Source organism: Nematolebias whitei, chromosome 9 (assembly GCF_014905685.2).
Source record: "Nematolebias whitei isolate Nwh7 chromosome 9, NemWhi1, whole genome shotgun sequence".
NCBI lineage: Eukaryota > Metazoa > Chordata > Actinopteri > Cyprinodontiformes > Rivulidae > Nematolebias > Nematolebias whitei.
Genome location: NC_056506.1, coordinates 12,665,510 through 12,689,506, shown reverse-complemented (window position 1 = coordinate 12,689,506; position 23,997 = coordinate 12,665,510). Strand labels below are relative to the sequence as shown.

General features: G+C 41.5%; 1 protein-coding gene across 1 annotated transcript in view; it reads left to right on the top strand.

The window, feature by feature from the left end:
* sugt1 (SGT1 homolog, MIS12 kinetochore complex assembly cochaperone) overlaps positions 1-23,997 on the top strand; it is a 176,677-nt gene that overhangs the window by 114,078 nt on the left and 38,602 nt on the right. Inside the window, exon 10 of the mRNA XM_037682068.1 lies at positions 19,753-19,860. Coding sequence (XP_037537996.1) covers positions 19,753-19,860 — 108 coding nt within the window. The remainder of the gene's footprint in view (positions 1-19,752; positions 19,861-23,997) is intronic.

The following is a 23,997-nucleotide window of genomic DNA, read 5'->3' as shown; positions in this document are numbered from 1 at the left end:
TATTTTTCCTTTAAAATGTTACATTTACTCAGATTAAACTTTTGATCCGTCATCTATGTTATAATAGGAATAAAATATTGACATTTGCCATCTCCACATCATTACATTCAGTTTTTATTCACAATTTATTTAGTGTCCCAACTTTTTTGAATCCGGTTTGTATATCGTTATCGCCACCCTTCACAATACATATTGTGATATGAATTTTATGCCATATCGCACATTCCTAATATATATACATATATACTGCATATGTATGTATATATTTCTTCTTCTTTTGGCTTTTCTCTCTTCAGGGGTCTCCACAGCAAGTCATCCTCCTCCATCTCAGCTCTGTCTGTCCTCACTCCAGCTACCTCCATGTCTTCTCTATCTGCATCCATATATCTCCTCTTTGTCATTTTCCTGGCAGCTGCATTTCTAACATCCTTCTACCAATATACCCACTGTCCCTCTGGACATGTCCTGACTAGGGATGCACCGATCCACTTTTTAAACTTCCGATCCGATCCCGATACCTAAATCTGAATACCGGCTGATACCGATCCAGTTCCGATATCATCATCATCATTGATTTTATATGAGGCTGTAATAATCTCCTCTCAAGTACAATTTGTACAAATATATGCTTGCATGTCCAAAAAGACAACTTGAGGTAAGTTTTATTAATGTTGGATAAGTTTTAAAGTTAGAATTAAATTCTGCTAACACAAAACATGTTTATTTTTATTCCTAGCTTTAAAGTGGATATTAAAGTGATTAATTTAAGTGATTGTTTAAAGTTATTTTATATTTTTTTAAATAAGGGGCAGGTATAAGAATGTTTTTCTTCTTTCTGCACTCTTTTCATTCAATGTTTTCTTTTATGATTTTTTATTTTTATTTTGTTTCTTTTAAATGAATGAATAAATGATTAAAATAAAATATTAAATGGCTTCAAACACCTGCTAAGTTACTGGCATAAACCAACAGACATGTTCCTGCTTTTAGTATTTTATATCACTTTATAATGTAGCTGTTTTTGTTTCGTTTTTTCATATATATAATTTTCAAATCATGTACTGATAAATATCTCCTGGAGGGTAAACTATATCTTGGCTGCAAGTATCAAGCTGCGAAATCCTTCGTTTTCTACAACTGATAGTGGTTTATCATTAATTACAATGGAGTTTCTCAACTCCTCTGTAAACATTCGAGCTCCAGGGCTTCAGCGATGTCTTCTTCTTGTTCAATCCGAAGCAGGTAGCCTGATTTCAGTCAGCCGCGCTGAGTCTGCCTCTCCACAGAGACGGGCAGACTGAGTGGGGCAGATTGGACGCGGCTGGCCGGGGTCGAGTTGCCTTGTTTTGGGCAGTGGTGGGATGTAACTAAGTACAAATACTTTGTTACTGTACTTAAGTACATTTTTCATGTATCTGTACTTTACTTAAGTAGAGTTAAATGTGGGTACTTTATACTTTTACTCCACTACATTTTACATCAAGTATCTGTACTTTCTACTACACTACATTTCTATAATGAGTTGCATTACAAGTTACATTCATGTTGCGGCTTTTTGATTTGTTTGTTACTTTGAAAGTAAAGTGGTGAGAGAGGAGCTGGTCCATTGAATCACTGCAAAGTGGTCAGGTAACGTTAGGCCCGCCTTCAAGAAGAGCTGGGCCAATGACATATATTCTAGTATATATGCCACTGAGCTGGGTGCACCTGCAGCACCACTAACACACCCAAAATGTATTCAACCGCAAGAGAGTCAGCCAGAAAATACACGCCACCCATGTCCTTATTGAAAGACTGCTCAGTACAACAGAACAGATTCTCTCTCCCAAAAGAGCCAGATTGGACTCAAAAATCTTTGAAAACAACTTCTTCTGAACTTGAACAAGAAATTATTGCTGCAATATTAAAATGTGTCAGTTCATGGGACGTTAGGAAACAAGACGTCTTCAAATGTCTCGACACTCGGGTCCAAGTTTTAAAAATGGTTTCAGGAAGTTAAAATATTGTTCAATATTGACCCATTACAGGGTTGAATACTCAGTATTTTAACTAGAGTTGATGACAAACTGGAGTTGAAATATCAGTGGAAATGATCAGAGCCTATTCCTTTGTTAGTTGTGTCTAATGTTCCTTTTGTTCAGGCAGACAACTTTTACTTAAATGTGTTTACTGCAGTTAAAATGACACATTGGTTTTGATTTGTGTTAAATAAAAACTTTCAAAGGTAAAATCATTCCTCTTTTTTATTTTGATTAATGGCATTTAACTCTGCATGTCATCCCTGAAATTCTGACGCACAGAATCACAAGTCCAAGTGTGAACGGTGTCACAGAGTAAACACAATAAAATATGTATTATCTGCAGCATTGTTCATTAAAATGACACAACACTATTAATGTATTACAGAAAATATACATGTGGTTGGCAGACTTAAAGATATGTAGACCACTGCATTATGTAATACATTCAGGAAGTACTTTTACTTTTAATACTTTAAGTATTTTAAAAGCAAGTACTTATTTACTTTTACTTAAGTAAAAATGTTAATGTGGTACTTCTACTTTTACTAGAGTATATTTTTGTCTGTTTATTTGTAAGTAAGTAAGTAAGTAATATTTATTTATATAGCACCTTTCACAGACAATGACATCACAAAGTGCTTCACAAAGTAAAAGTAAATAAAATTTAAATAAAAGCCAGTCTGAATAAATAAGTCTTAAGATCATTTTTGAAAGAGTCAATGGAATCTGAGCAGCGCAGTGACAGAGGGAGAGCGTTCCAAAGCCTGGGGGCCACCACTTGGAATGCTCTGTCTCCACGTGTTTTAAAATAAGTTCTCGGAACTATCAGCAACATTTGATTTGAAGATCTCAAAGTCCTGATGGGACATAGAGGCTTCAAAAGGTCCAGTAAATATTTGGGAGCCTGACCATGAAGTGCCCTAAAAGTTAGAACCAGAATTTTAAAATGACTCCTGAAATGCACAGGGAGCCAATGCAGGGAGGCCAGAACAGGAGTTATGTGAGCTCTTCTGTGGGTTCTAGTTAGCAGCCTCGCTGCAGCATTCTGCACAGATTGGAGGCGAGCTAGGGAAGATTTGTTCAGACCCATTAAAATGCTATTACAGTAATCTAACCGAGATGAAATGAAAGCATGAACAATCATCTCAAGTTCCTTCTGTGATACAATTCCACGTAGTTTAGAAATGTTTCTTAAGTGGAAAAAACAATTTCGAACTAGCAATTTGCAATGACTGTCCAAAGATAAAGAACTATCAAAGACAACACCTAAATTTCTGAGATTATTATTTACCAAAGGATTTAAGAATGTAAGATACTGCCTGATTACTGGGATTTTATCATCAGGGGCAATAATAAGAGTCTCAGTTTTATTTGCATTTAACTGCAGGTAGTTGTCATTCAGCCATGTTTTGATCTCTAACAGACAGTTTCTGAGTTCTGTCAATTTATGGAATTCGGAGGCTCGAAAAGAACAGTATAGCTGAATATCATCAGCATACAGATGGTAGGACACATTAATGTAACGTTTCAAAATAAAACCTAAAGGGCGTAAATACAATGAAAAGAGGACTGGACCCAGAACAGAACCCTGGGGTACCCCACAAGACAGCTGTGCAACATCAGAGTGAACATTATTCATAAAAACAGTAAAAGACCTTTCAGATAAATAAGAAATAAACCAATTTAAAACGGTGCCAGAAATACCAAATAGATCTCTTAGTCTATTGATAAGAACAGTGTGATCCACTGTGTCAAAAGCTGAAGTCAAGTCCAATAAAACCAACACAGTGTAGTTTCCAGAATCAGCTGCCATCAATATGTCACTAGAAACTTTTAAAAGTGCTGTTTCCGTGGAGTGTAATTTGCGAAAACCAGATTGAAAAGAATCCATGATGTCATTTACCTCCAAGAAGCAGTTTAATTGTTGTGCTACAACCTTCTCCAGGATCTTTGATAGAAAGGGAAGTTTGGAGATAGGTCTGTAGTTTTCAGGCATCGAAGAATCCAAATTTGGCTTTTTTAGCAAAGGACAGACAATAGCAGTTTTAAAATAGTGTGGGACAGTGCCAGAACAAAGAGAGGAATTTATCACTTGTACAACACTGGGGCCAATACAGGTAAAAATATCTTTAAAAAGCGACATAGGAAGGACATCAAGGGGACTCGTTGAGAGTGTCATATGACCCATTAAATCTGAGATGTCCTTAATTGAAACTGGGGTAAAAAAGGACCACTTATCAGGGGTCAGTGACAAAGGAGCCAGTAAAAGGGAAGATGAAGGACAAATACTGGCCCTAATGCTGGAAACTTTATCAATAAAATAATTTAAAAACCGATTGCAATCTGCATACGTAAAAGCACTTTGAGACAAGAATGCTGGAGAGACAATGTTCTTGATTGTATCAAATAAAATTTTTGGATTTCGTCCTTTGGAATTGATGAGATTAGTAAAATAACGAGCTCTGGCAGTCTTGAGCATCTCATTTAGAGAGCTGATCAGATCTTTAAGATGTAGTCTATGAACCACCAACCCAGTACGTTTCCACAGACGTTCAGTTTTACGACATGTTCTCCTCAAAGTAAGGATTTCATTGTTGATCCACGGACAGCTAGTACGTTGGACAATGCTTTGTTTCAATGGTGCTATAATGTTCAATATGTCCATACAGTGAGTGTTAAAACAGGAAACAATTGAATCTACGTTCATGATGTCATAATCCAAAGAGGCGGAATCAAATAGAGCAATAAAAGCATCAGAAGTGTGTTCAGAGATAATCCGCCTCTGTCTCAAAAGGCAAGAAGGAGCTGGATCAGGACTGAAGGACACATTAAAATAAATACATTTGTGATCACTTAAAAATATATCCTCCACACGAACATCTTCCACATCCAGGCCTAAAGAGAAAACAAGGTCCAATGTATGACCTTTATAATGAGTGGGGGCACTCACATGCTGAGTAAAGTGAAAAGAGTCTGTGATGGATATAAAGTCTGTTGCTGCCTTACAGGTAACATCATCAATGTGAAAATTAAAATCACCCAAAATTATAACTTTCTCCAACTTAATAATGGAGGACAGAAAATCAGTGAATTCAGATAAAAATACACTAGCTGAACCTGGAGGTCTATAAACTAAAATACAGTAAAATATTTTCAAAGAGCCAACTTTAATTATTTGTTGCTCAAATGTAGAGAATGGGGCTGGATTAACAAGTCTGCAGGAAAAACAGTCCTTGAACACGGCTGCTAGTCCACCACCTCTACGCGCTTCACGGGGTGTTGCAAGAACAGTACAGTTATCTGGACAGAGTTCCCGCAGATGAATGAGATCCAAGCTTCGTTGCCAAGTTTCAGTTAAAAACAAGAAATCAAGGGACTCCTTCGTAATCAATTCATTCAAGACAAAAGACTTGTTGCTGATAGAGCGCGCGTTGAAGAGGGCCATGCGCAACGATGACATTTCAGCAGCTCCCACATCCGCTAATAGCGGCACACAGATTAGGTTGATCGCATCAGAAGAACGATTACGACGAGGAGGTACCTGATGGTGAGCATGATGAACTTCATCCAAGCAGGTTGCATAATATACAGAAGACAGGCAGGTAGAGGTCCATGCTGGCCAGGTTTCAGGCGACGTGTCAAACTCCCAATTAGATGAAAGAGTTCGTAGACAGCGAGGGGCTCCCCGCTTCCCAATAAAACGTCTACGATACAGCCTCAGACGAACCAGGACACCGGCTCTAGATCCTCTTTTCCGCTTTTTACGTCTGGAACTTTGCAGGAGACACTCAGGTGAGCAGCAAACAAACGGAGGTGGACAACTCCCTCTGAAACTGCTCCAGCCGTCACAACAGTTCATCCACGACTTGTTGATCGCCAATAATGCATCCCGATCATAAACACGGGCTGCAAGAGTGACAAAGCTATTATCCTGACAGAAAAAAGCTAAATAATTTAAAAATAATAAAAACGCATAATAAAAAATGCGCAGAGAGGTAAAGCCGGCGAAGCCACACACAGGCGCCATCTTGCCACACCCCCCTCAGTAGAACCACTAGACTGAGGAACTAACAGAGGGTCTGTTACGTACTTTTACTTAAGTACGGTGTTTGAGTACTTTCTCCACCACTGGTTTTGGGTTGAGCAAAGAGCGCTCCGCTGAAGCCACAGAGCTCGAATGTCCAATGTAAAATAAATTTACCGCGGTTTAATGTGGTGCTATGGCTCTGCAGACAATGTACACGGACCACATTGCACGTTGCTGTCTTGTTTGTGTTGTTTTTAATGTAAAATACTTCCACACAGCGGACATGTTTCGATGAAAAGTTGGTTAGCTGTTAGCCACAGTGCTGCTAACTCAGTCCTCACGTTGTAGCTGGCTGCAAACTATGAAATGGATTTCCTGAATGTGAGGCGGGTCTTATTACTCTGGGCTCATGAGACACGCCTCCGTTCAGGAAATCCATTCCATAGTTTGAAACCAACTTTCATCATGTATCGGTAATATTGACTGACTCTGACTCTGACTCTGACTCTGATATTGGCAGGTTGGATCGGAAAATCCGATACGTAAATTATGCTGGTATCGGAGGCCGATACCGATACTGGATCGGATCGGCCCCATCCCTAGTCCTAACCATCTCAGTCTGGCCTCTCTAACTTTATTTCCAAGTTGTTCAACCTGTGTTGTGCCTCTGATGGTCTCATTCCTAATCTTATCCATCCTTATCATTCCTAAAGAGAACCTCAACATCTTCATTTTTACCACTTCCTGTTCTTTCTCCTGTCTTTTTGTCCATGTCTGTCTCCAGACCATACAACATATCTGGTCTCACCACTGTCTTGTAAACTTTTCCTTTGACCTTTGCAGCCACTCTTTTGTCACAAATCACTCCTGCAACTTTTCTACATCCACACCATCCTTCCTGGACTCTCTTCTTCACCTCTTTACCACACTCTCCATTTTCCTGAACAATGGACCCCAAGTGCTTGAAGTCCTGCACCTTTGTGACTTCTGCCTCTTGTAGCTTCACTGTTTCACCTCCTCCCTCGCATTCACACACATGTACTCTGTCTTACTATGACTGACTTTAATTCCTGTTCTTTCAAGTGCATACCTCCACCTCTCCAAGTTCTCTTCCACCTGTTCCCTGTTCTCACCACAGATCACAATGTCATCTGCAAATATCATAGTCTATCCTGCTTGACCTCATCTGTTAGTCAGTCCATCACCAGAGCAAACAAGAAGGGGCTCAGAGCCGATCCTTGATGCACACCCACCTCCACCTTGAAACTATCTGTCACTCCTACAGCACATCTCACCACTGTCCTGCTGTTCTCATACATGTCCTGTACCAGTTTAACAAACAGAACTTCTTGGCCACTCCAGATTTCCTCATGCAATACCACACCTCCTCCCTTGACATCCTGTCATATGCTTTTTCTAAATCCACAAATACACAATGGAGTTCTTTCTAACCCTCTCTACTTTTCCATCAGCACCCTCAAAGCAAAGATGGCATCTGTGGTGCTCTTTCTTGTCATGAAACCATACTGCTGCTCACAAATAGTCACTTCTCATCTAAGTCTTGCTTCCACAACACTCCCAGATCTACATCATACGGCTCATCAACTTAATTCCCCTGTAGTTGCTACAACTCTGTAGCAATTCTCTGTCCCTTGTTCTTAAAAATGGGCACCAGCACACTTCTCCATTCTTCAGGCATTTTCTCACTCTCAATTTTGCCATTGAATATTCAAGTAAAAAACCTCACTCCAAGACATTTCCAAACCTCCACTGGTATGCCATCAGGTCCTACTGGCTTCCCCTTCTTCATCCTTTTCAGAGCTTTCTGGACTTCACTCTCACTAATCTTTCCCACTTCTTGGTCCACAGTTTCTATGACCTCTACTCTTCTTTCTCTTTCATGCTCTTTATTCATTACCTCCTCAATGTACTTCTTCAATCTTCCCGTCACACTCTCCTCACTTGTTAGAACATTACCATTCCTATCTTTAACAAGCATAATCTGCTGCACATCCTTTCCAGCCTGATCCTTCTGTCTTGCCAATCGGTACAAGTTCTTCTCACTCTCTTTAGTGTCCAGCCTCCCATACAACTCGGCATACACCTTCCGCTTTGCCTTAGCTACCTCCCTCTTTGCTCTACGTTGCATCTTGTTATATTCCTGTCTCCTCTCTTCAGTCCTCTCACTGTCATATTTCTTTTTGGGTAACCTCTTTCTTTGAATAGCTTCCTGCACTTCACTATTCCACCACCAGGTTTCCTTATCATCCATTCTCTGTCCAGATGACATACCAAGTACCTTCCTACCTGTCTCACAAATTACTGTTGCTATAGTAGTCCAGTCATTTGGAAGCTCTTTCTTATCACTCAGAGCCTTTAATAGCTCCTCTCTGAATGTCTCACATTATTCCTTCTTCATCTTCCACCATTTGTTTTTCTTCTCTGATTTTACTCTTTTCTCTTCTTCATAACAACAGTCAGTCTACACACAACCATCTGATGATGTCTGGCCACGCTCTCCCCTACCACAACCTTACAGTCCCCAATCTTCCTCACGTTTCCTGTTCTACACAGAATGTAGTTGACCTGCGTACTCCTGCCTCCACTCTCGTAGGTCACTCTATGTTCCTCCCTCTTTTGGAAATTTGTGTTGACTGCAGCCATTCCTATTCTCTTGGCAAAATCCACCTCCATCTGTCCTTCCTAGTTTCTTTCCTTGACACAAAACCTACCCATTAGGGCTGGGTGATATATCGATATTTTTAAAATACCAATATCTTTTTCCGCAATATAAATTGACATTATTTCGATATAAATTATATAGTTCTACTAGAAAATCTGCCTGCTCTGCTGTCTTCTTTCTTCTCCCACATGGCCCCCCTCCTCTCACTCACTCCAAACTCAGCCCCTACACGCACGCTCTCCCCCTGCTTCCTGCTTCTCTCCAGGTGGAGCGGCACGCTCTCCCCCTGCTTCCTGCTTCTCTCCAGGTGGAGCGGCTGCCTGCGGTACTTAGCAGCCACAACAAAAAATAAATAAAATGGAGAGAAAGCGAGTCGCAGAACTGGTGAGCAGGGGGAAAAAATGGCTCTGTTATTTGGGGATGGTTCGGATTTAATTTGTCAGATGTGCAACAGAAAAATGCCAATAATTCAATTCAATTCAAAAATACTTTATTAATCCCAGAGGGAAATTAAATGTTGTTGTAGCTCATTTTCCTTGTTTCATAAAAGAGTTGTTCTAGATGTTGATGGTTGTTGGCGGGAAGGATCTCTTGTGATGGTCCGTCTTATAGCAGATCTGAAAAAACTGGCCACAGATGTTGATCCATTTACTTGTACTTGGTTGGCCTCCTGGGCTTCAGGATCACCTGAATATTGGGCAGAAATCCTCCCAGGGCAATGGCCACTCCTCCCAGCAGCTTATTGAGCTCCTCATCACTGCGGACAGCCAACTGTAGGTGCTGATGGACGATCATGTCCTTCCGCTGTCATGAGCTGTGTTTCCTGCTAGTTCCAGGATCTCAGTGGTCAGGCACTCGAGCACAGCTGGCAGGTAGATGAAAATGCGTCCACAGAACATCCTTTTCAACTCATTTGAAATTTATGGCTGTAGTTGAGATATTACTTGAGCTTTTGAGATGTTAATCAGCTGCTGTTGGTTGTAGAAACTGCCTTGTTGCCATGGTTACGCATCATAACAAATGTCCAAAACTAAAAAAGTTTCAGTAAAAACCCTTCCAGCTGCACAGCATCCGATACCAGAGGAAACAATCATCCAAAAAAATGTGATTTACATCCAGAGAAAGAGGAATTAAAGTTTCCAAAAGCAAAATCTCAGAATGAAAGTGACAGAGCTGCTCCAACATGCAGCCACCTTGAGCGGCGCAATTCTAGAACCCGTTAAACAATTCTTATTCTAATAAGTCCCGATGAAAATGTTCAAGCACAGCGAACCTTTTAGTGGAGTATGAAGCGTGTGTTAAACTTTGTGCTGGAGCTCCAGCTGTGAAGCTTCCTTCCCTGAGACAAACTACGCCACGAAACTCTTTTACCTGTGCTGTGCCTTATGAGAGGTGACGTGAATAAAACAGCCTTATCATATCACTAAAGATGCGATCATTATCGGCTAACAAGACAGCTGTTAGCCGCTCAAGACTTTAGTGATATGATAAGCTGCTGTTTTAATAATGTGGCACTGCCTCCTCTCTGTAAGACTTGAAAGTCTGTGGACAGTAGTTCTTTTCCTGCCCATCTGCGCAGCCAACTTCATGCAGCCTCCTTCTCCCTCACAAGCATCCCCTCACTGCTGCAGTTCACACACTTACTAACACAGTGAAGGTGGTGCAGCTGGGGAGGATTATTATTTAATATATGTAAAAAAATAAGTATAAAAGCAAACTAATATATGTAAATAGTTTATTTTTTAGACATTTATTTTGTACAGTTATAGCTGCTAATAAATGTGCCTGTGTGACAATTGGGACAAAGCTTTGACTCAAAAATATGTTTTTGTTATTATTTTAAGGAAAGAAAAAAATATTGAGATATATATTGTATATTGCCTCCCCACCATCACAGACATCTACACCTCCAGATGCAGGAAGAGGGCCACCTGCATCATGAAGGACCCCACTCACCCAGCACACACACTTTTTGCCCCACTCCCCTCAGGAAGGAGGTTGAGGAGCATTAAGTGTAGAACCACTAGACTGAGGAACAGCTTCTATCCTGAGGCTGTTAGACTCATGAATCTCTAACTAGAATAATCACTGTGAAAAACCACATCATGTTGCTGCTGATCTGTTTCATGTTGCTGCTGATCTGTTTCAATGTTGATGTGTTCATGCGTGCACATCTGCTCACAGACTCATGTTCATGTTTGTGCTGATGTTCAATGTTTTATGTTATGAGTGCTTAGTGTATATTTAGTTGGTGTTTTTCTTAGTTCATATCTTAGATGTTATTACTGTTTTTCTTATACATTTTATTGTTGGATGTAACTGGGACCCTGTTTACATAATTTCGCTCCACCACATGTACCACATGAGGTGCGAATGACAATAAAGAAACTCTGACTCTGATATCGCCATTTTTCTTAAAATATTAAGATATTAATTGTGGTTCATATCGCCCAGCCCTACTACCCATCACTTCTCATCCCCACTGTTTCCTTCACCAACATGTCCATTCAGGTCTGCTCTGATCACCACTGTCCTTTACTGGGAATACTCTCTATTACTTCATCCAGATCTTTCCAAAATTTATCTTTCTCCTACACATCACATCCAACCTGTGGAGCATAACCACTGACAATGTTTAGCATCAGATCTTCTAATTCTACCTTCAGACACATCACCCTATCTGACACTCTTTTCACTTCTACTACATTCTTTGCCAACTCCTCCTTCAGGGCCACCCCTATTCCATTTCTTTTTCTATCCACACCATGGTAAAACAGTTTAAACCCTGCTCTAATGCTGCGAGCCTTGCTGCCCTTCCACTTGATCTCTTGGACACATAAAACATCTACCTTCCTTCTCTGCATCATGTCAGCCAGCTTTCTACTTTTGTCTGTCCTTGTCCCCACATTTAGAGTTGCCACCCTCAGTTTTACATTCTTGACTTTCCTCTTCTCCCCCTGTCTCCTGACACATTTCCGTCTTCGTGGTCTTTGACTAACAGTAGCACAATTTCCACCGGCACCCTGTTTGTCAACGGCACCAGTGGCGGTTGTTGTTAACCCGGGCCTTGATCAATCCGGTATGGTTTTGCTTTGATGAACTCTCATTATAGTTTTGGCAAAATTGTTTTACATCATATGCCCTTTCTGACACAACTCTCACCATTTACCCAGGCTTGGGACCGGCACAAGCGATACACTGGCTTGTGCTCCCTTGTGGCTGGTTTATATGCCAGACCATACCATACCACTTTATTTATAAAGCGCTGAAAACAGCAACAAGGCCAACCAAAGTGCTGTACAGACAAAACAACAGGTAACACACAAAGCAAAGTACAAAATGAGGTAAATCAGAATATGGACAAAAAACGATGCAGATAATGATGACAAACCAGTGTGGAGCATACAGGATCAAAACACAGATCATCTGGTGTTGAAAGCTATTGAATAGTAGTGAGTTTTTAAACGGGACTTGAAAACTGAGAGGGAGCGGGCCTGTCTGACAAGCAGAGGTAACTCGTTCCAGAGTCTTGGTCCTGCTACAGAGAAGGCCCTGTCACCTCTGCGCTTAAGACGAGTTCCTGGAACTGTGAGGAGCAACTGATCGGCTGACCTCAGGGAACGTGGTGGGACATACGGTTGTAGCAAATCAGAGATGGGGGGGCGACACTGTTCAGTGATTTGTAGACATACATGAGTATTTTGAACTGGATTCGAAAGTGAACCGGTAACCAGTGCAGTGAGGCCAAAACTGGTGTAATGTGCTCTCTTTTGCCTGTACTGGTTAAAAATCGGGCTGCTGCATTCTGGACCAGTTGTAGTCGTGCAATGGAGGTCTGACTGATACCAAACAGGAGCGAATTGCAGTAATCAAGCCTAGATGTAATGAATGCATGTATTACGGTCTCCAGGTTCTTTTTTGGACAATATGGGCTTCAGTTTAGACAGCCGCTTCAGTTGGAAGAAGCATGATTTCACAATCATGTTTACATGATATTTACATGACTTTATGATATGTGTATGTGTGCGTGTGTGTGTGTGTGTGACCCCAATCATTTCAGGAGACTATTTCTAGTTTTTATATTGCCTAAAAGTATAATTCTCTTAAATGATTGGGGTAGCCAATGATTAATATATGCTGATCAGTACCACTACAGGCCCTTTTCACGTGACGTCTATGCTGTCCTCACAACACGTGACTAAGTGAAGCAGCTAGCGAACAAAGTAAAAAAATCTTCAGACAAGGCTTGCTTTTTTGAGTTTGAAGACCTTTCATTTATGACTTTTTATTTTTTCTTTTGTAACTGAAATATACACAGAGAAAAATCAATTACTAAATAATACACATCTCAATGTCACATAAACACACCCAGTTAAACAGTTAGCTTAGCTTGAACATGTGCTCTACATTGGCACTGCATTTTTCTTAAATAAAATAATTTGCACAATGCTCAAGTACATTCTGAACACAACAATACTCACAAAGACAAAAGTTTCCCAAGGCACAAGCATGTAGGGCATATTTAGCATTTATATGAGATGTTTCTCTTTTATTATCAGAAGCACTTGCTCTACCGAGAAAATACGTCAAAGATTTTTCTGCGGTGAGAGTACTCACTACCTCACATGCTGCACATACCATATATGATGAACATCAGATGTCTCACTCTGCTTGGTATCCAAACCCAAAACTTTAAACAGGTTTCAGCATGAATTTACTTAAACTAATTATTAACTATGGACTTATTTATTACCTCATTTACGTATCTTACTCAAGACTTGAACTTATTAAACAAAGGGCAACACACTCCTCGCTTGATATAATCATATTATATCACAACAAACATCACTTCATGTTTAAACACACTGGTTATTGATCATCCAATGACAATCACTCAGTCTCTGAAAGCAAAACAATAATCTCCGAAACTGGTCCGAAGAATACAGTACCACCTTGTACAATTTGCACTTCTACCTTGCGGACCCTTTCGTCTCTGCCGGCAAATGTCTTCACTATTAGTCCCATGGGTCATTCATTCCTGCTGACCTGAGAATCTTTTAGCAGTACTACATCTCCTTCTTTAACATTTTGTCTGGTTTCAGTCCATTTTGGGCGGCTTTGTAAAGTGTGCAAATATTCTCCTTTCCACCTTTTCCAAAAAGTGTCAGCAAGTTGTTGAACATGTTTCCACTGTTTTCCAAATAACTGTCCTGAAGAGAAGTTTCCTGATGGAGCAGAAACAGAACTCATCTTTTGCGTTAGTAACATTGCTGGAGTGAGTATGGAAGGACAGTCCGGGTCGGTGGATATGCGAACAAGAGGCCTTGCGGTAATGATTGCCATCACCTCGGCCATGAAGGTGATTAAGACTTCATGAGTGAGATGTGTTTGTTCAGTTTGTAACAACATTGCATTTAGAATGCGCCTGGCGATTCCGATGAAGCTCTCCCAGGAGCCTCCCATGTGAGAGGTGTGAGGGGGGGTTGAATGTCCAAGTGCATCTTCTCTCTTGCAGGTACTTGTCCATAGCTATGTTTCCTTTCTCCAAGTTTAGCTCCTTACAAGCTCCTACAAAGTTTGTGCCTCTGTCTGAGCGCAGATGCTTGGCTGAGCTTCGAATAGAGAAGAACCTTCTCTATTCGAAGGTATTTATAAAACTTATCAGTAGACATACTCTCTATCAGTTCAATGTGCACAGCTCTGGTTAACATGCACGTAAACAACACGGCCCAGCGTTTACTCTGGGCGCAACCACCTCTTGTGCGACGTGTCACAATTGTCCCTGGCCCAAACACATTTAGACCAACTGAGGTGAAAGGTGGTTCAGGGGTGACTCGGTCTGCAGGGAAGTTCGCCATTTTCTGGGTCTGCATTTTGCCTCGCAACTTGCGACATATGACACACTTATGAATGACGGAGGATACGAGGCGCTTACCTCTAACTTCCCAGAATTCAGCACCGTGGATAGCTCCTTCAGTCATATGTCTCCCTTGATGAGACACTTGTTCATGGAAGTGTCTTACTAGTAGTGTGGCTATATGGCTGGAAGATGGGATGATCAGAGGGTGCTTTTCATTCTCTGTGAGATCAGCAGAGGAGAGACGTCCACCGACTCGTAAGAGGTTGTCTTCATCCACTACAGGATTAAGCTTTTTGACTGCATCAAGTTTTGTGTTTGTCTGTCTTCCTTCTTTAAGGTTCTTGAATGTGTCTTTGTAAGCATCTTGTTGGACAGCTTGCACAATGACTCTTTTTGCTTGCGTGAGTTCTCGGACACTTGGCATTTCACCGAAACTTTTCCATCCCGTTTTTTCAGTTGTCTTTTGTTTGAAGGATGTGACAACATGAATGAGTCTGCCTATGACTCTGCACAGTATTGTCCAACTGGAATGTCTCTCAAAATGCTCAGAGCCTACCTGTGACTCTAGTGTTGTAGTTTTTAGAACTTTCACTTCTGGACGTATGTCTTTGTCTTTTTTTAGTTTTGATGAGTGTGAAAGGATTAGTGTTGTGTGAGTCTGTGTGTGTGTCTGAATACAAAAAGGGTGGACCTGAGAACCAGATACTGTTCTGCAGGTCGGCTGCTGGAATGAACCTAGTGGCTTGGTCAGCTGGATTTAACTCTGTTGTTACATAATGCCATTGGTTGGGATGTGTGGCTGCTCTAATGCTTGCAACCCTGTTGGCACCATACATGTAGAATCGTCTGGAAGTGTTTTGTAGATACCCTAAAACAATTCTACTGTCTGTATGAACCTTTACATTGTCTACTTTAATGTCCAGCTCGTCTCTAATGAGCTCAAACATTTCTACTGCGAGCACAGCAGCACAGAGTTCCAGACGTGGTACTGTGTGTGCAGGGTAGGGTGCAAGCTTAGCCTTCCCCATTACAAACCCAACGTGGTACTGCCCTTCACTGTTAATTGTGCACAGATAAGCTACTGCCCCTATAGCCACAGTGGAGGCATCCGAGAAAATGTACAGTTCTTTTGTTTTTATTGTGCTTAACGTACCTGAGCTGTAGCACCTTGGTATTTGGAGGTTTTCAAGGGCTTGCAATTAATTTTTCCATGAGACCCAAATCTCATGTTTTTCAAGTGGTAGAGGTTCATCCCAGTCTCCCACTTCAGATGACAGTTATCTGAGCAGTGCTTTCCCTTGCATTATTATGGGAGCAACAAAGCCCAAAGGGTCATAGAGGCTATTTACCGTTGACAACACTCCCCTACACGTGAATGGTTGGGGTCTTTTGACACATAGTAAGTGAAGCTATCAGATTGTAGGTTCCCAAAGAGTCCTAAGCTTCTCTGATTTGGGAGAAGATCAACTCCTAGATCTAAATCTTTCAAGTCCTTTGCTCGATCCTCAGCAGAGAAGGCTTCCATGACTTGACTGCAGTTTGATGCCACTTTGTGAAGGCGTAAGTTAGACTCTGCTAACATGTTCTGAGTTCTTGAAAGTAGGTTGATTGCTTCCTCTGGCGTGGCAACTGATGTGAGCCCGTCATCGACATAAAACTGACACTCAACAAACTGTCTTGCATCAAAGTCATGTTCTTGTTCACCCTGTTGTGCTGCGCGTCTCATGCAGTAAATGGCAATAGCAAGTGACGGGCTGTTTCCAAATACTTGAACTTTCATTCTGAACACAACTATCTTCTTTGTAATGCCATTGTCCTCATACCACAGATAGCGAAAATAGTCCCTGTGAGCTTCGCGCACAACAAAGCAGTAAAACATTTGCTGCACGTCCACTGACAGGGCTATGGGTTCTTTGCGAAAGCATAACAGCACTCCTAACAGAGAGTTGTTCAAATCAGGTCCACTAAGAAGCACTTGGTTGAGGGAAATTCCATCACACTCTGCACTAGCGTCAAAGACGACTCGTATTTGTTCTGGCTTCTGTGGGTGGTATACACCAAACGTGGGCAGATACCAATGTTCTTTGTCCACCGGCAGAGGTGGAGCTAGTTCTGCTTGATCGTTGTCCAACATTTTTTGCATTAATTGGACGTAGTGATCCTTCATTTCCGGTTTCTTTTTAAAGTTTTTCTCAGTGAGGAGAGGCATTTTAGGGCTTGCTCTCTATTATTTGGGAGCTTTTTTCTCTGAGAACAAAAGGGTAAAGGTGCAACCCAGCTGTTCTCTTGGTTTTAATAGACTTCATTGTCCATTATTGTTAGGAATGTTTTTTCGTCAATTGACATAGCTTCTTTGTTATCACAGTCAGACCTAACAAACACAGTGTGCCCTAAACAGTCTGTGTCACAGGCAGTGTTCAAAGTGACTCCATAATTCTCTTTAACGTGAATTATGTTTGGGCAAGGCTCAAAGTAGGATGCATGACCATTAACTAAGATTTTAGATTTTAGTAGAGAGGATCATGTGAAGGGTGAAGGAGTACCAGTCAATCAGCAGGTTCAGTCAATCATCTGTGGGTCATATGCTGCTGCCTAATATCAAATTATCAGGGGCCTTCTGATCAAAAAGGAGACAAACAAGTCTAGAGCCTTCCTGCTCCTTCAAGTCACACTTCTTGGATGAACATTCATTACTGCAAGCAGCTGTGTTGGAAATCTCTCCGTATATCTATCTTCTTTTAAAAATCTGTTAATGAATGAATTGATGTGAAGATTTCTGTCAAAACTTTTTTAAATAGCTTTTCTTCAGTAATCTACATATGTACATCTTTTACATTTAAATTGCATCTTTTTGTATATTTTAAATGGTAATGCTCAAATTAAAACTTCTATTGTGTAACAATTAAACAAGGTTTGTGGCTGCTTCTTGCAAACATTCATTTAATAATTTTATTGAACACTGTATATGGAGCGATGTTGGTTAAAAAAACTATATATATATATATATATATATATATATATATATATATATGTATATATCCGAGTCAGAGTCAGAGATTCTTTATTGTCACTCGCACCACATGTGGTACATGTGGTGGAGCGAAATTATGTACACAGGGTCCCAGTTGCATCCAACAATAAAATGTAAAAGAAAAACAATGATAACATCTAATATGTGAACTAAGAAAAACATCAACTAAATATACACTAAGCACTAATAGCATAAAAACATTACTTCGAACGGCAGCACAAACGTGAGCATGAGTCTGTGTGAGCAGATGAGCATGCATGAACACATCAACATTGAAACAGATCAGCAGCAACATGACGTGATTTTTTTCACAGTGATTATTCTGGTTAGAGATCCATGAGTCTAACAGCCTCAGGGTAGAAGTTGGTCCTCAGTCTAGTGGTTCTACACTTAATGCTCCTTAACCTCCTTCCTGAGGGGAGCGGGGCAAAAAGTGTGTGTGCTGGGTGAGTGGAGTCCTTGATGATGCAGGTGGCCCTCTTCCTGCATCTGGAGGTGTAAATGTCTGTGATGGTGGGGACACTGACACCAACAGTCTTCTGTGCAGCCTTCACCACTCTCTGCAAAGCTTTTCTTTCTGCAGCTGTGCATCCTCCATGCCACATGTTGATGCTGGAGCACAGGATGCTCTCCACTGCACACCTGTAGAAGGAGGTGAGGACTGAGCTTCCCATTCCAGCTCGTATCAGCCGCCTGAAGAAGTAGAGTCTCTGATGAGCTTTCTTTATCAGGCTGGTAGTGTTGTTGCCCCAGCTGAGGTTGTCATTCATGTGTACACCCAAGTACTTGTAGCTGGAGACCACTTCCACTGCAGATCCTCTTATGTTATCTTATTGGAGGCCTGCGGAGACCCGGTCCGCCGCTGTTTGGACCTGCGAGCCGTTGAAACCGAGCCGTTTACGGCGGAGACCTGGTCTGCCGCTGTTTGGACATGCGAGCCGCTGAAACCGAGCAGTTTACGTTGGAGAGCCGGTCCGCCGTCGATTGGACCTGCGAGCCGCTGGAACGGAGCTTCTGACGCAGTTTCTTGTTCAAGAGTGGCTTGACCTGGGGAATGCGGCACCTGTAGCCCATTTCCTGCACACGCCTGTGCATGGTGGCTCTGGATGTTTCTACTCCAAACTCAGTCCACTGCTTCCGCAGGTCCCCCAAGGTCTGGAATCGGCCCTTCTCCACAATCCTCCTCAGGGTCCGGTCACCTCTTCTTGTTGTGCAGCGTTTTTTGCTACACTTTTCCCTTCCCACAGACTTCCCACTGAGGTGCCTTGATACAGCACTCTGGGAACAGCCTATTCGTTCAGCAATTTCTTTCTGTGTCTTACCCTCTTGCTTGAGGGTGTCAATGATGGCCTTCTGGACAGCAGTCAGGTCGGCAGTCTTACCCATGATTGCAGTTTTGAGTAATGAACAAGGCTGGGAGTTTTTAAAAGCCTCAGGAATCTTTTGCAGGTGTTTAGAGTTACGTCGTTGATTCAGATGGTTAGGTTAATAGCTTGTTTAGAGAACCTTTTCATGATATGCTAATTTTTTGAGACAGGCATTTTAGGTTTTCATGAGCTGTATGCCATAATCATCAGTATTAAAACAATTAAAGACCTGAAATATTTCAGTTGGTGTGCAATGAATCTGAAATATATGAAAGTTTCATTTTTATCATTACATTATGGAAAATAATGACCTTTATCACAATATGCTAATTTTTTGAGAAGGACCTGTATGTCTTGTTTTTTTTTTTTTAATGTCATCTTTGATGTCACCATTTCACTCCTGCATGATAATAATAATAATAATAATAATAATCATCATCATTTTATTTACAAAGTGCCTTTCAGGACACCCAAGAACACTTTACAGCAAGAAACATATCACATAAGATTGTAAACCAAACACAGTGCAAAGATGAACAGAAATAAATTGAAATGTAAAATACATAAAACATGTTAAGAAGGATAAGTTAGTCTAAAGAGATGTGTTTTCAGAGTAGTCTTGAACAGAGAAAGAGAGGTGGTGTTTCGTAGGTCTGGCGGTAGAGAGTTCCAGAGTTGATGAATCAGTGAGAATCAGTTTAGCTGATTATTTGCTGACACATTTGAGGGTTAATTGTGAATATGTGCTGTCTGTCGTTTTCAGCTTTCTGCAAAGATCCAGCTGGCATCTGGGGAGAATTACAACTTCCACTTACAACTTCTGCACCCCATTGTCCCCCAACAGAGCTGCTTCAAGATCCTCACCACCAAGGTATCACTTAGAATGCTGTTTGTGTGCGTTTCACTTATGTCCTAATGTGCATTCTGACAAATTTGAAGTTTTTTGACATTTAAGTGAGTGAGATGAAGCAGAAACAAGCTGCTCGTTGCACACCTTCCCTCTTCCAGCACTTGTGCTGAATTGCCCATTGTGAGCTAAAAGGTACATTAAAGCTTTTGATGTGCTGGAACAGAGACCATAATAAGTGCTGGTTTTTGTCCTGTTTAGGGTCACTGTGACCACAACCAAGCAACAGTCAGAAACTTGGCACAAGAAATAAAGCCTCAAAATGACCGAGAAGATGAGGCTGATCGCAGTTTGAAACTTTCACGTCATTTATGAAATATGTTTGCTATAAAGAACATACAATGTAGTAATGTCACAGGCTGGGGAAACGGAAGCTGTAGTTTTACTTTCCATCCTATCTTATTTTTGTCTGTCCATCCATCACGGAAGCAACAGGTCCAGGAGAGAAACTCAGACACCCCTCTTCTCAGCAACACTTTACTGCTCATTCTGGGGGACCCTGAGGCGTTCCCAGGCCAAAGAAGATACATAGTCTCTCTAGGGAGTTCTGGGTCTTCCTTGGTGCCTCCTACCAGTGGGACATGCCCGGAAAACCTCTAAATGGAGGTATCCAGGAGGCATCCTAATCAGATGCCCGAACCACCTCAACTGACTCCTTTCAATGCGGAGGAGCAGCGGCTTTAATCCGAGCTCCCTCCAGATGATGGAGCTCCTCACCCTGTCTCTAAGGCTGAGCCCAGCAACCCTACAAAGGAAGCCCATTTCGGCTGCTTGTATGTGGGATCTTGTTCTTTCGGTCATGATCCAAACCTTATGTCCATAGGTGAGTGCTGGAACATAGACGGACCAGTAAATCGAGATCTTTGCCTTTCGACTCTACTCTTTCTTCACCATGACTGACCAAAGCAACACACATTGCTTTCTCAGGGAGGGCAAGAAGTTTGATCCCACGAAAGTTGGAACACACTCTCAGGTTCCCCTTTTTAAAAATGGGAACCAGCACCCTGACCTGCCACTGCACAGGTGTTATCCCAGTCCTCCATGCAACACTGAAGAGACTTGTCAACTATGACGGTCCTACAACATCCAGAGCCTTCAGCATTTCTGTTCGAATCTTGTCCATCCCTGACACCCTCCCACTGAGGAGCTTTTTGACTACCTCAGTGACCTCTGCCATTGTATTGGACTCCTCTATCTTCCCTTGAGTCCTTAGACTCTGTCTCCATGAAGATAGACGTGTGGGCTTGTGAGTATCCCTACATCTTCCCGATGCCTCTCTTTCTGTGCAACTCCGGAATAGGAGAGAGTCCAACTTCTCTCCAGGAGTTTGGTTTCGTAGCCCAAGCTGTGTGTAGAGGTGAGCCCAACTATATCTAATTGTTACCACTCAACCTGACACACAAGCTCCAGCTCCTTACCCACCAGTGAGTTGACGTTCCCCGTCCCTAGAGCTAGTCTATGCCACCAGGAATCGGCATGGCCAGGAATCCACCCTCGCCTGCCGCCTAATGCCCCATTTGCACCGCTTCTACTCAGCCCCAACTCTGCTCAGCCCTCCACGGAAAGCTCCCTATTCCACCAGTACTTTTTAGCTGATTCGGGACCTTTTTTTGTCCCTGCTTCTTTGGTGGGACCGTTCGAGCTGAGTCGAGCTGACTGGACCGAAATGCGAATGCAGGACACTGATTGTTTTTTTTTTTTTGGGGGGGGGGGGGCGGGGGGGGCTGTCACTGGATCTCTCTCAGAAACTCTTAACCGATCCACCATTTGCAATTTCTCGAAATGCGGAGCAGTGGCTGGATCTATTTTTAAGATTTTAAAAACAATAATGACAACACTGTGTTTAATACTGAAGTCCAGGCATTTTTTGTGTTTGGTGACCAACGACAAAATTCGAGCGAGCGGAGTCACACAGAGGATCATACAAGCTGCTGACCCAGTGAAGCACGCAAGGCCGGACCCTGAGCACCGACCTCGTGTACTCGCAAAGACTGGATTACGAGCCCTGGCAGGCACGTGGACGGGGAGGGAGGGTGGAAACATAATTTTTTTTTTTTTTTACATTTTATGTATAAAAAAAAAATATATTTTTTAAATCAGTGAAGAATAAAAATAAATAAATGGTGCCGGTTTTATCATGAAATCCTGTTTTCACTTTGACTTTATTAAATAATCTGTTAATTAAAGTTAACTCAGATGAAAAATCATAAAGACAAAATTATTTGATCTCTCAGGAATATTTCCCTCAAACATGTTTAAAGAAGAGACTTTAGTTCAACTTTATTCTAACCCACAGATGTACAAATCACAAAACAAGAATTACACTTTAAATCACAAAAATAAAATCTGTGTACAAACCGGATTCCAAAAAAGTTGGGACACTAAACAAATTGTGAATAAAAACTGAATGCAATGATGTGGAGATGGCAAATGTCATTATTTTATTCGTAATATAACATAGATGACAGATCAAAAGTTTAATCTGAGTAAATGTAACATTTTAAAGGAAAAATATGTTGATTCAAAATTTCACAGTGTCAACAAATCCCAAAAAAGTTGGGACAAGTAGCAATAAGTGGCTGGAACAAGGAAATTGAGCATATAACGAACAGCTGGAAGACCAATTAACACTAATTAGGTCAATTGACAACATGATTGGGTATAAAAAGAGCTTCTCAGAGTGTCAGCCTCTCAGAAGCCAAGATGGTAAGAGGATCACCAATTCCACCATTGTTGCGCAGAAAGATAGTGCAGCAATACCAGAATGGTGTTACCCAGCGTAAAATAGCAAAGACTTAAGTTGTCATCATCAACCGTGCATAACATCATCAAAAGATTCAGAGAATCTGGAACAATCACTGTGCGTAAGGGTCAAGGCCGTAAAACTCTACTGGATGCTCATGATCTCTGGGCCCTTAAACTTCACTGCACCTCAAACAGGAATGCCACTGTCAAGGAAATAACAGAATGGGCTCAGGAATACTTCCAGAAAGCATTGTCAGTGAACACAATCCACCGTGCCATCCGCCGTTGCCAGCTGAAACTCTACAGTGCAAAGAGGAAGCCATTTCTAAGCAAGCTCCACAAGCTCAGACGTTTGCACTGGACCAGGGGTCATTTAAAATGGAGTGTGGCAAATTGGAAGACTGTTCTGTGGTCAGATGAGTCATGATTTGAAGTTCTTTATGGAACACTGGGACGCCATGTCATCCGTACCAGAGAGGACAAAGATAGCCCAAGTTGTTATCAACGCTCCGTTCAGAAGCCTGCATCACTGATGGTATGGGGTTGCATGAGCGCTTGTGGCATGGGCAGCTTGCATGTCTGGAAAGGCACCATTAATGCAGAGAACTATGTTCAGGTTCTAGAACAACATATGCTCCCATCTAGACGTCGTCTCTTTCAGGGAAGACCCTGCATTTTTCAACACGATAATGCCAGACCACATTCTGCAGCAATCACAACATCATGGCTACGTAGGAGAAGGATCCGGGTACTGAAATGGCCAGCCTGCAGTCTAGATCTTTCACCTATAGAGAACATTTGGCGCATCATAAAGAGGAAGGTGCGACAAAGAAGGCCCAAGACGATTGAACAGTTAGAGGCCTGTATTAGACATGAATGGGAGAGCATTCCTATTTCTGAACTTGAGAAACTGGTCTCCTCTGTCCCCAGACGTCTGTTGAGTGTTGTAAGAAGAAGGGGGGATGCCACAGTGGTAAATATGGACTTGTTCCAACTTTTTTGGGATTGGTTGATGCCGTGAAATTTGGAAACAACAGATTTTTCCCTTAAAATGATACATTATCTCAGTTTAAACTTTTGATCTGTGATTTGTGTTCTATTCTGAATAAAATATTAGATGTTGGCATCTCCACATCATTGCATTCAGTTTTTATTCCCAATTTGTTTAGTGTCCCAACTTTTTTGGAATTCGGTTTGTACAAGAAACGAAAATACATATCTAAATTGAAAAATAAAAGTAGACACAATGAGTGCAAATACATCAAATGATGAAGAAAAATATAGAATTTTAAATATAAATGTTTTTGTAGAATCTGGTTCATTAGATTTAATTCAGTTCAGTTTATTTATATAGCA